The following is a 13047-nucleotide window of genomic DNA, read 5'->3' as shown; positions in this document are numbered from 1 at the left end:
GTTTGAGCCAAGGCAGTTATTATAATTATAGTAGAAGTTTTGACCTGCTTTGGTTTGATAGTCAGCAAGTTAACCCTAAAACTATTGGGATAATGGTGCATTATTGAAATGGGTCGGGCTGAGCAGGTTGAGTAATATTGTCATTATGAGATTTGGTGATTCTCTCTGTTAAATGCTCAGTAAAATCCCCACCCTGTTGGTCAGCTGTCATGCTGTGTTTAAATGAAAGGTGGATTCAAAAGGTCAAAATGTAGTTTGCACTCCCAGAAGAAGGAAATTGTTGTTACTTCTCAAAGTCAGTAAACTGGATTTTCTCCATAAACTAAGCTTTTGTCTGAGCTCATGTACATTCACTGATATATGTTAACCATGGGTTAATGCATTATAGAAGGTATTTAAATATTTTTTTTATATGAGCAGATTAAAAAAAGAATATTAAACAGAAACCACAGGAAACAATGCCCCAAAGGAAGAAGCAGCAGCAAAGACTTTATTATGCAACTCCCAACACATTGCTGTGTAACGCAACCAATAGTTTCTTGTGCTAAGTTTGATTTAATGTACAGTCAAAGGCTAAAGGTTATAATTAACCTACCATAAATTGTGACCACTTACAATGCGGGGAGTCTGAACATAGACTTGGCATTAGCTGTGAGTGGCCTACAGAGACAGAAAATATTGGCTTAAGGTTTTTGTCCCATGTGAACAAGAGGTCCAGTTAATTGACTGATTATAATTAGCCTCACTTCCCCTCACCCAATTAGGACTTAAGCAAGTTTCAGACTGCGTCAGAGTTGCAGATCAGGGAGTGCTCTGCAGTTTTAAAGGTAGGAGCTGGAACTGCCAATCTCTCCAGGAGGCAAGCTTTTTTATTAATCTTCACAACTTAATTCCTGACCTCTGAAAACTGTACTGTTTTTAGATTAACTTCTAAATGGCCTACAGCATCACTACAGTCATTTCAGTTCTGTTAGTGTCCAAAATGTGCTTTTGTGTTTGGTCACTTGTGTGTGCAGATGGCATAATTATGTAAGTACTGCCTTTGAGCTACTGTGGTCCCTTGTGCCTTTTAAAATAGTTGTAATAAACACTTGCTCATATCACTGATTTTGACACTTTTGTCCTTAGGCTTTCCAAATATGCCTCAAATATGTAGAAAAGGAATCAAACTTTTCCTGTGTATAAAATGAGACACAATGTTATCTGGATGTCTGCAATATATTTACCCAAGTGTACTCCCACAGGCAATAACAGCAGAAAGTGTGCATAGAACATTTGTTCATAAATACATAATAATACTGTATATGCAGCTCTCTGCTGTATCCACATGTAAGATGCTTATTTTTCCCAATTCAAATTAGAGTTTAGATTATAAAGTGAACTGTATGTTTCTAGCAAACATTTAGAACAAGTGCTATGACATGTTTTTGCTGGGAAGGTCTGGATTAAATCCTGATTAAAATGAGTAAAACACTGATTTGACCATGATTCCATCCTCTATCTATTGTTCTTATTGTGTGCTTTTACCATAAAGGAGAGATATCAAATATAAAATGTTTTGTAGGACTTAAACCCAATCAGTCTACTTGCATTGTGTGCCTAAGGTCCTGTTGGTACCACAGTGTAGTCCCCAGAGAGGCTTGATTTTCTGCTTGGACAGGCGTGGCTCTCAGTGTCACTAGGGGCTTTAACATGACCTTTATACATGCTCTCAAGTGCACCCTCTCCCAGCAACTGACTAGTCTTCACCAACATTTGCTTTTTACTACATTATATTTTAGTCTATACAAATACTAAATATGTTTATTTTTGTGTTTTTAGATTGTTGTTCATCTAAAGCAGAGGACAGACTTTTTCGGCGTCTGTTCAGGCGTTATAATCAATTCATCCGACCAGTGGAGAATGTATCTGATCCGGTCACAGTGGAGTTTGAGGTCTCCATATCTCAGTTGGTCAAAGTGGTAAGTATAAAAATATAAGTATAAAAAACAACAGCCTATAATGTGCAAAGATATCTTTTAATGGTTTATTATTATTATTATTATTGTTATTTTGCAGGATGAAGTTAATCAAATAATGGAGACCAATCTCTGGCTTAGACATGTGAGTGTGCTAGACATTTGTAATTGCTCATACTAATGATGATATATTTCTTTTATATTTTGTATTTCAGGTGTGGAATGACTACAAGCTGAGATGGTCTCCTGTTGAATATGAAGGGATTGAATTCATACGTGTCCCATCAAACAAGATTTGGAGGCCAGATATTGTGCTGTATAATAAGTATGCTGACCGTTATGTACTTTTAAAATCAATATTTGATTATGTAATTTCTTTAACATTGTAACATTGGTCTCTCGTTAATACAGTGCTGTGGGTGATTTCCTGGTAGAGGACAAGACCAAGGCTCTGCTCAAGTTTGATGGCACAATCACATGGATCCCTCCAGCTATTTTTAAATCCTCCTGCCCCATGGACATCACGTACTTCCCCTTTGATTATCAGAACTGCTCCATGAAGTTTGGCTCCTGGACGTATGACAAGGCCAAGATTGACCTAGTTCTCATTGGCTCAAAGGTTAATGATGTAAATTTTTCCACAGTGAATCAATTCATTAGATTGATGGATAAAATCTTCTTAAAAATCTGGGAACCAATCCAGTGGTTCCCAACCATTTTGTTTAGACTGAGTACCCTCTAAGGTTTTTCTAACATTCCAAATACTCTCTAATAATGTGTTTACCACTGTATACTCTCAGTTGTTACTTTTAGAATAGAATTTAGTAACCCAACCACCTGGTTGGAAAGTACTGGTTGAACCTATTCATATAATGTATTTTTCTATTTTGAGCATGTCTGGATAGCTTTAAAATGCTCTTGGTTATTACCCCTTTAGGTAAACCTCAAGGACTTCTGGGAAAGTGGTGAGTGGGAGATCATTGACGCTCCTGGATACAAACATGACATCAAGTACAACTGCTGTGAGGAGATCTACCCCGACATCACCTACTCCTTCTACATCCGCCGCCTGCCGCTCTTCTACACCATCAACCTGATCATCCCCTGCCTCCTGATCTCCTTCCTCACAGTCCTGGTCTTCTACCTGCCATCGGACTGCGGAGAGAAGGTTACTCTGTGTATTTCAGTGCTACTCTCCCTCACTGTGTTCCTGCTCGTTATCACTGAAACTATCCCATCCACATCGCTAGTCATCCCTCTGATTGGAGAGTACCTTCTATTCACCATGATCTTTGTAACTCTAAGTATCGTCATCACCGTTTTCGTACTAAATGTCCACTACCGCACTCCTATGACTCATACCATGCCGGACTGGGTAAGGGCTGTCTTCTTAGGGGTGCTCCCAAGGGTCATGTTGATGAGGAGGCCCATAGACCAAGGCTGTCCCACCTCCACGAGCATCGGCACTGGCACGGTTGGAGGGATTGCTGGTTTGAATCGTCTGGGCAACAAGAAGAGAAAGAACAGCATAGGATCGGGAAGCGGCTCCGGAAGCGTTAGCATCGGAGGTATTACTGGTGGAGTAGCATGTGCGGCTCTAGATGGTGGCACTGGCGGGGGTACGTCAACAGGTAGTGCTATGAACTGTGTGGAGTACGGTGAAATGAACCGTGATAAAAATCGGGACTTAAACCGTGAGCACAATAGAGAGTTATCATTGAACCGCGATGTGACCAGAAGATACCCCTACAATCGAGGAAAAGAAGTCCCAACTCCTGTCCCTCCTCCAATGGTCCCCCCACCGCCGCCTCCTCCACCTCCACCCCCACCTCCTCCTCTCCCCTCATCTCTACCGTTCCAGGGCACCCAGAGTCTGCCCCTGCCAGAGCCTCCGAAGTCCCCCAAGATACCTAGACCCCTGAACTCACCGTCGCCAGTCAACGCAGTGGTGGCTGTATCTGTGGTATCGCCCGAAATCAAGCAGGCCATAGAGAGCGTCAAGTACATTGCAGAGAACATGCGAACTCGCAACAAAGCCAAAGAGGTGAGAATATACAAGCAGCATTTCATATTTGGCTCATGTTTTAAAGGTACACATTATGAATTTTCTGGTAGAGTGTCCTCCACCTGCATGCCTCATGGAAATTGTATTGCATTGCCTGGAATATTCCACTGTATTCCTTTAAATTAAACATATAACATTTTCCCCCAGTTGCAGATATTTTATTTATTCATAAAAATACTAAAGAAATACTAGTGGCATCCCCTGATTTTCACTATGGAGATGTTTTGGATCATCCATCAAAAACTAATACTCTAATACTCTTTACCTCTACCATAACTTGGCCAAAATCTGTTTGTCTTTAACAGCCTGAAGGAGTTGGCATACTAAAAATCATATTACACAGTTAATTTCCAGAATACATAAAATTAACAAGGTTTATCTACTTTTTATGCTTAACCTATATCAGGTAAATTAATAGAAATTCAAAGTAAAATAATGCATTTTTCTTGCACATGATTTCTATACATTACTGGTCATATATGGTTTGTTATTATTGGAGGAAAGACTATTTAGATGTATTTAGCATCCACACACTCCCACTGTTCTCACTGTAAACCTGCTGTCTGTACAGCCCTCTCCATGCAGCTATAAAAGGAGCATAAAGCTGCTTGGTGGTTGCAGACGGTGTGTGCTTTGTGTTCGCATCTTTCACACTCTGGATGCTGCTGATATGTTTGTTACTTTAGTGCTGTCTTTTCTTAGCTAGGCTCACATCTGTGCCTTGAGATGCACACCATATAAGAGCTTCCTCACTTTTCTATAGGTACACAAGAGCATTATGGTCACTGCAGCCATGATCCAATTGTCCACACCTGACCACATCACGCCAAGTCCAAATACAGTTTGCGTTCACATGTATTCTCAGATGAAGCTATAAAAAACAGCATGTTCTCCTTTATTAGCTCTGTGACAAAGACTACATGCGATGGTTTGGGGCAATGCTAAATAATTTCCACAGTTAGCATCAAGTAAAGGTCACCTCTCATACTGGCAAAATATCAAAAATTAGAATATCATAGAAGTCAGATGTTTAAAGTTGTTCAGAGTAGAAAACAAAAGTAACTACTATTTATTATATTAGTGATAGAAATTATTTTTGTTTTGATATATTATAGTAAGTATGTTGATACTAGTTAGATACCAATGATTTTGTATTAAAGTGCATCCTAAAATATATTCAATAGCCTTTGTGGGTTTAGATCTCGTTTATAGCCAGTTTAGGCCTGATTTAGTCCAGATTTTTTTAGGCTTATTTTCTACCAGTTTTTGTTGAGATGAGTCCTTGTGTTACTTGAGAAGCCAAATATTTAACAAGGTGGTATTTGGTATGAAATGTTTGAGTAGGAGTCTTACATAAAGAATATAATCTACTATTTAGGAATAATAGATTTTATTGGTGGATTACTTTAATAAACAATATAAATAAATCAGTGATATGTTGAAATTCATACTTTACCATATAGCACATCTGTGACCATATATCCATGTGAGTTGCACAGGCCCTGTACAACCTCATTCCAATTCAGCAATTGACCGAGCAACAGAGACTGAACTCAGAGAAACAAACATGTCCAAAGACTGATATTATATACTTCTGAAGAGGATGGATGCCTCTACAGTCAGGAATTCAACCTGATGGAGGAGCTTTGGACAGCACCCAGCAATCCAGACCAGACCTCTGGACGTTCTGAACAGGTGGTCCACACCTTTCTAACTCTGGAGGAGATGGAAAGGGAGTTAGGATCTCATAACCAACGGAGGTCTAAGAAGGAAAACGAGAAAGGCATGGCCTTGGTCATGTGACGACTCAAAACTGCCTTTAAATCTGATCAGGCCAGAGCCAGAGAGGAATATCTGCCTAAAGAACTGTAAAACCTCAAGAAGCTTCAAGAAAGAGACTGTGACCAGCTTGAGGAGGAGAAGTTAAAGTTATTAAGGAGAATGAAGCTGATTATTGTAGCTCATAACACTCAGATAGAGAGAAAGGACAGAAGAGTCCAAGAATTTCAAATTGAACTGGACACCATGAAAGAGGAGAGTGGAGCACTGATACACCAACACCAGCTTCAATTGAAAGAAGAGCAATATTGAAGTATGAAGCAAATGTTGAAGAAAATTCGAGAAGATTTTCAAAATCCAAAGAGTGGGAGAAAGAAAAGCAGAGACTCCAGAAGGACACTGCTGATGTGAAATCCAAACTGCAGGAAAAAGCTTCAGAGAATACAACACTGATGAAGCAGAACTCTCAACTGGAGCATGCACTGGCATGCACAGATGCTCCAGAAAATGCAAGAGACACAGTTCGAAAAGATGGAGGAGGAGAAGAATGCCATTTTTTACAACTGAGAAGGTCCGAGAGAGAACACTCCATATTGGAAAAGAAATACAGTGTGCTAAAGCACCTGTTAAAGAAGTTGGAAGGACAACTGGTCAAAAGGAACAGTGCTCTGGTGAATGAGGTGAAACAGAAGAAACATGGGAGAGCTGAACTACGGAAGGACAACACCACCATTTTGAGTGCCTGTGAGGTGCTGAATGTAGAGCGCTCCCTGCTGGAGGAGAAATGCTGTACATTAGAGAAGCTACTGAAGATATCACAGGAAGAGAAGTCCTTTCTGGTCATTAAGAACAATGGAAACAGGAGGTGGAGCAGAAAGAACTTGACAGAGCAGAACTGAAAGAAAAGACTGCCATGTTGAGGATCTGTGAAAACCTGAAGGTAGAGCACTCCTTGCTGGATGTAGTTCACTGGAGCAGAAGCTGAAAAGAACACAGGATAAGCGCTCCCTGGTCAAAGAGAACAGTGCTCTACAGACGGAGGATGAGCAGTAGAAACATGATAGAGCAGAGCTACAGTAAGACAAATCTGCCATGTTGAGGACCTGTGAGGAACTAGAGGTAGAGCACTCCCTGCAGGTTGTGAAATGTAGTACACTAGAGCGGCTACTGAAGAGGTCAGAGGAAGCGCTCTCCCTGCTGGTCAAAAGGAGCAGTGAGCCACAGCAGGAGGTGGAGCAGGGGAATTATTAATTATTTTAATAGATCCATGGGGAAACATGACAAAATGGAACTACAGAAGGACTAGGCAGCCATGTTGAGGACCTGTGAAGACCTAAAGGTAGAGCGCTCCAGCACACTGGAGCAGCTACTGAAAAGGTCAGAAGAATAGGGCTCCCTGCATGCTGAAAAGAACAATGATTTACAGCAGCAATTGGAGCAAGAGAATCGAATCAAAATTAATCTAGAGGAGGAGAATGCTATTATTTTGAAGACTTGTGAGGAGTTGAAAATGGAGTGCTGCCTACAGGTCGAGAGTTGCAGTGCATTGGAGCAAACGCTCAGAAGGAGTGCATGGAGGAGATCAACACAGCACTGGAGAAGTATCTGAAAAGAAAGAGGAAGTGGTATAGGAGGGTTCTGTGCACCTAGACTCTCTCGCAACCCCCCCTCACTATTCTGCACATAAATAAAGCATAGAAAAAACAAACAAACAAACAAACAAAAACAAACAAACAAAAAAAACAAACAGTGTCATAATATTCATGAATTTGAAATTTAGACCTTGTCATGTGGTAATACAGGAAATGCTCCACTGCGTTTTTAAACTCCACACACCTTCAGTAGAATCATTTGCATAACTTCAAAGCATTTTAAGATTTTGAGATACTCTAATATGTGAATGAAGAAACACACACACACAAAAGTTTTCTGTAACATCTGACAGAAGAGTCTGAATAGCCAAACTAATACAAGAATCCCATAAATTTCAGAACATGTTTGTAGAGGTTTATAAATTACAGGGTGAAAAATAATGTGCCTTAGAGACATGGAGACATGCGGCTTCTTGTGGTGGTATTCAGAGTCCATCCATTCATCCATCTATTTTCTTCCACTTATCTGGCTGGGGCCAGGTCGCAGGGGCAGCAGTCTAAGGACTCCCAGACTTCCTCCAGCTCCGCTGTGGAGACCCCGAGGCGTTCCTGGGCCAGTCCTGGCCAATGTGTCCTGGGTCTTCACTGGGGCCTCGTTTTGGTGAGACATGGTCACCATGTCTCCTCCCATGTGACTGAGCTCCTCACCCTATTTCTAAGGGAACACCCAGCCACCCTGCAGCGGAAACTCATTTCGACCTCTTGTATCTGCGAGCTTGTCCTTTCGGTCATTACCCAAAGCTGATGACCATAGGTGAGGGTAGGAACGTAGACTGAGTTGTAAATTGAGAGCTTCACCTTTCTGCTCAGCTCCCTCTTCACCAATGGTGAAGGGGTCTGAGGCCCTTTCTAAGTGCTGTGCAGTCTCTGTATGACTGGAGCAGGAGCTGTGTTTGCATTGCCGGCAATAAGTCAGACCTGTTCTCAGTGCATGTGAGAACCCCCCAGGGCTGCCCTTTGTCACCGGTTCAGTTCATTGTATTTATGGACTGAATTTATAGGTGGTGTCAGGGGCCGGAGGGGGTCCGGTTTGGGGACCATAGGATCTCATCTCTGCTGTTTGCAGATGATGTTGTCCTGATGGCTTCATCGAACCAGGACCTGCAGCACACACTCGGGCAGTTTGCAGCCAAGTGTGAAGCGGCTAGGATGAAGATCAACTCCTCCAAATCCGAGACCATGATTCTAGACTGGAAAAGGTGGCTTGGCTTCTGTGGGTGGGTGGAGAGTCCCTGCCTCAGGTGGAGGAGTTCAAGTGTCTCGGGGTCTTGTTCATGAGGGGAGGATGAGGATGGAGCATGAGATTGAGTTCAAAGTTCATGATTATGATTATGATTTGATTAATTTAATGTATGTTTTAAAAGACTACTATAAAGAATTTTAACTTGGCATATAGCTCATTAACTTAACCCCAAGCCAGCTTGAATGGACATAAAACACACATGTATGTGCCAATCAAATAAAATATTTACTGTATTTCAATAATTGTTGAAAAGTGTCCAAATTGTGATGGTTAGACATAGGTCCGTTTCAAACATTAATTAAACAGGTGCAATTATGACTATAACTGTCTGTCCCACCATTTCCAATACTACACCTCTCATTAGAAAAAATAAAATAAAAAAAATGTTGAGGTTGTTTTACATACTTGACTTTCTACCACATACTAATTTATTTCTTTATTTTTTATTTCTTCCTCTACAGGTGGAGGACGACTGGAAGTACGTAGCCATGGTCATAGACAGAATCTTCCTATGGGTGTTTGTAACAGTGTGTGTGCTGGGGACTCTGGGACTCTTTCTGCAGCCTCTCATCAGTTTCCTCAAATAAAACACAGTATTTGTCATCTCATATCTTCCTTTGTGAGCCAGCCTGCAATGACTGTGGGAACCATCCACTCAGTCTCTCTATCGTCTGTCCCTCAGCTTTTCCCTTGTTTCCCTCGACTTACCCACTTTTCCCTCCGCAGCCTCTCCCCTTCTACCCTCAATTATAGTGCACACAATGCCATTTTGCGTCTGCCTGTCTCCTGCACCTTTTGCTTTAGAAATGATCGTGACATGTGGCCTCTTTCATGTACATTTCTATGTCTGTGTGTCCTCCATTTGCCCTGTCATGACCTGTCACTGACTGCATTATGTGAGCTCATTGTGTATAAGAAAAAACATTCACTCAGCTTCAGGCATTGTATAGTATAATTACATATATGACAAATACTTGAGCCATCCAAGATTTTTATTTTTGAAAAAAATGAAAAGATGGGACACACAGCTAAATGTAAATACAATCTGAATGTCAGTCATATAGATTTACTGCATTACTTCTCCTGCGTTAGACTTCTAGCCTAGTACTTCTTCTTACCTGTAATAAGGTGATGGACTCTTCACCATAAAAGTTACATAGTGCCCTTAAATAACACTTTAAATTGTATTACAGACAATGCAAATTTTGATAGTTGTGTTGACACAGTGCCACTATTATTGGAGTGGCTCATTTATAAGAAACAGTGTATTAAATGTCTGAGTAGAAAAAGTCACTGATAAATCATGACTGCTCCCTTTGTCTAAGGGTTGCCACAGTGAATAAGTCACTTTTCTATTACAGTTTGCACATGGGCTGGATAAGAACTAGTGAATCTTAATGCTTAATGAAACAATTTCTAACACTGGTAATCTATTGTATTGACCTTTGACATCACAACTTTACGGGAACATAATTTAATGTTTTTAAGGAACAGATTTTATTCACAAAATAGTGTTTACTCATATGTGTGTGTGTGTGTGTGTGTGTGTGTGTGTGTATATGTATAAAATCTGTATTGCATGGCTGTTGAAAAAGATGTCCATTCCTCTCGTACAATGTTTCACATGTGTGCAATATTTCAACTCTCCTGTTAGACAAAGGCACAACTCAATCACTGGCACAATGTAGAATACAGCTGTAAGAAAATGGTTTCTAAAATTAAAGATGCTATGAATGGAGTGTGTTGGTATTTGCTTCTTTTAATAATTAATATCTATAATGATGATGATAATAATAACAATAGAATGAAATACAGATTATTGTTTTAATCCTAATATTTGAGACAAAGAAATAAATAAGATACTGTTCAATATGATGTGTATGTTTTTCTATTTAAAACACATAGATTTAAAACATTTAAAACAATACAATTATATATATATATATATATATGTGTGTGTGTGTGTGTGTGTGTGTGTGTGTATATATATATATATACACATATATACATATAAAAAAATACATAACTCAATAGGAAAGTTATATTAAACTCTCTGTCACCTGCTGTTCACAACTCATTGTTATGTTGCTATGTGAACTCCAAATGCACTAACTTATCCCCCAAAGCTATCGCGCAGCACAGCATTTTGGTTCAAGCATGCTATTTCTCGGGACTTATCCTCTTTTCCAATTTCCTCTGGCAAAGGTCACAACTCAGTCTGAGTCTAGCTATAATGGGACAAACCTCAGCAGAAATCTCCATATTACATTTAATTCATTCCTTAAGTCTTTATTAACAACCTCTTATGAATCAATATAAAGATTTGCATTAATAAGGATGGCCTATAGGTGCCTAAAGACTTACATAACATCCCAAATGCATGACGCCATGACAGAACCACATGTTATATCGCCCCTCCAGTGGGATTGAAGTTAGACTGGGGCTTTGAATTGGACCGCCCCAAGACTGCTAAGAATTGAACCAATCATGTATAATCCCCGGCTGCACTTGGAGATGTGAGAATTAGAAAACGTGAGAGAGGGAAGCAGTGACAGGAAGTGTGCGCATGCTAATAATGCATGTTGTGTGGTACGGATCAGGCAGATTATGAAGTGGAGGGAGGATAGGTTTAAATATGTAGATGTGTGTGCAGTATCCTGTTAGTTACAGACAGTCTGGTGCCAGAAGAGAGTCACAAAATCAACATTTTGATTGCTGAAATTGTGTGCTCATAAGCTAGTCCTAAACTGTGATAAATTATGACAACTAGGGGAATAAATCTTAACAAAAATAAATACTGCAAATACGTACTTGCCAAAAATGAAGTTAATGGGTGTAGTCATAACTTGATACGCATTAAAGTTATTACTGTGGGTAGTATTGGTTGGTGGATTAGTGAATTAACAGAGAAACTAATTGTTGTGCACAATTACATTTGTATAATTAGTTTTAACCCAGATGCCCTTCCTGAGTTTAGAGACATGATTATATACTATTATGACTGAATGCACAAAAGTGAAACTTCTAGTCTGTTTTTCATTTCATTTTTACAAGCAGCAGTTTGGGTGATGAGATCCAAAGCAACATCTGCAAAGGGACTGTGACATGCTGGGTAATTTTTTGGATAGGATAGCAGGGTGAGGCAGGGTCACGTTGTGGATGGTGGGTGGTTGAACTGGGGAAGTCTGGTGTTGCGGGGAGGAGAGCTCTGTGTGACCAAGGCCAGTGGACCGTGGATAAGTAAAGGAGACTCTTCGCTAAATAATTTATTCTAACAGGAGCCTTCTGAACACTCTCACACATGCACATGCTGCAAGTGCACGCCCATGAAAAGCAGCAATCTAATTTTATCCTATAATGAATATTTACACATGAAGAAAATCAAAAAATTCTGTCTTTGAAATGCAGTACAATAAAAGAAAATGAAAGAAAAGAAGGAACTTAGATGCTCACTTGAAGTTTTATGTGGTTATGGTTAGGCTACACATTACTGTCTCTGTAAGAACATTTGTAATTTGCATTTAACTCACCATTAACCTGCTAGGGCAAACTCTCAGGAGCAGTGAGTGACAGCAGTTGCAGATTTGTGTCGAGAACAGACCCAGGAAGAATTCTATATGCATAATACAGGGCATATCCAGCCACAGTGTGTCACAAGTCAGAAGTTTACCATGTTGTGCATGCACTAAATTAAATGGAGAGAATTGTATCAGGAGGAGCCTTGGTATTAAAACAATTGAGTTTAAAGGCATATAGTTTAATATGGTGAATTAGAAATAATAATAGGCCACTTATTTCCTGAAACAATTTTAACCATGTTTCAATAGAGTATGTGATTGATTTGCCAGGAATGTACCACAGTATGGCCTTAATTAAACTTAACTTTCTCCATGGACACAAGTAGGTGGTGCCACCTGGCCAAGTTACAGAACTTTAATCCCATACTGTGTAATTTTCCTGGCAAAGCAATGCTAATTCCATGGATCAGCGCATAGTATACCTTTAAGACTGCTAGAGTTAGAGATAGAATTTCAGCACCATGGACAGCGACAAATCAGTCATCATAGAAAAATAAGTCTTAAATTGCCCAAAGTTTTAACCTTCTTATTTTTGACACATTATCACACCAACAAAACCTTTGATAATATTACAACAAATAACCTCAAGATATGTTTTCTGTTTTTTACTATTCAGTTAGTGAAATACATAAAAAATGTCCCAACACTATTTATGTGTTAGGAAATTGCATGTTTACTGAGCAACTTTTGGGATCTTTTAAAAAGTGAAGAGAAGGATAATATACCCTAGACACACCCTGAAGACAGAAGAGTAAACAACATGAATATTAAT

The 13047-nt window shown here is 39.8% G+C and overlaps 1 protein-coding gene across 1 annotated transcript; it reads left to right on the top strand.

The window, feature by feature from the left end:
• The first annotated feature begins 934 nt into the window (after window positions 1-934).
• On the top strand, window positions 935-9548 carry LOC110163162 (neuronal acetylcholine receptor subunit alpha-3-like). Its single transcript, XM_020928100.2, has 7 exons — window positions 935-986; window positions 1822-1961; window positions 2059-2103; window positions 2174-2283; window positions 2370-2577; window positions 2896-4002; window positions 9159-9548. The coding sequence occupies exons 1-7, from the start codon at window positions 935-937 to the stop codon at window positions 9282-9284; spliced, it is 1788 nt and encodes a 595-aa protein (XP_020783759.2). The 3' UTR covers window positions 9285-9548.
• The last annotated feature ends 3499 nt before the right edge of the window (window positions 9549-13047 follow it).

This window comes from Boleophthalmus pectinirostris, unplaced genomic scaffold (genome assembly GCF_026225935.1).
Source record: "Boleophthalmus pectinirostris isolate CB_2022bp ecotype Guang Dong unplaced genomic scaffold, ASM2622593v1 HiC_scaffold_23, whole genome shotgun sequence".
Lineage (NCBI taxonomy): Eukaryota > Metazoa > Chordata > Actinopteri > Gobiiformes > Gobiidae > Boleophthalmus > Boleophthalmus pectinirostris.
This window is presented reverse-complemented; position numbering and strand designations above follow the sequence as displayed.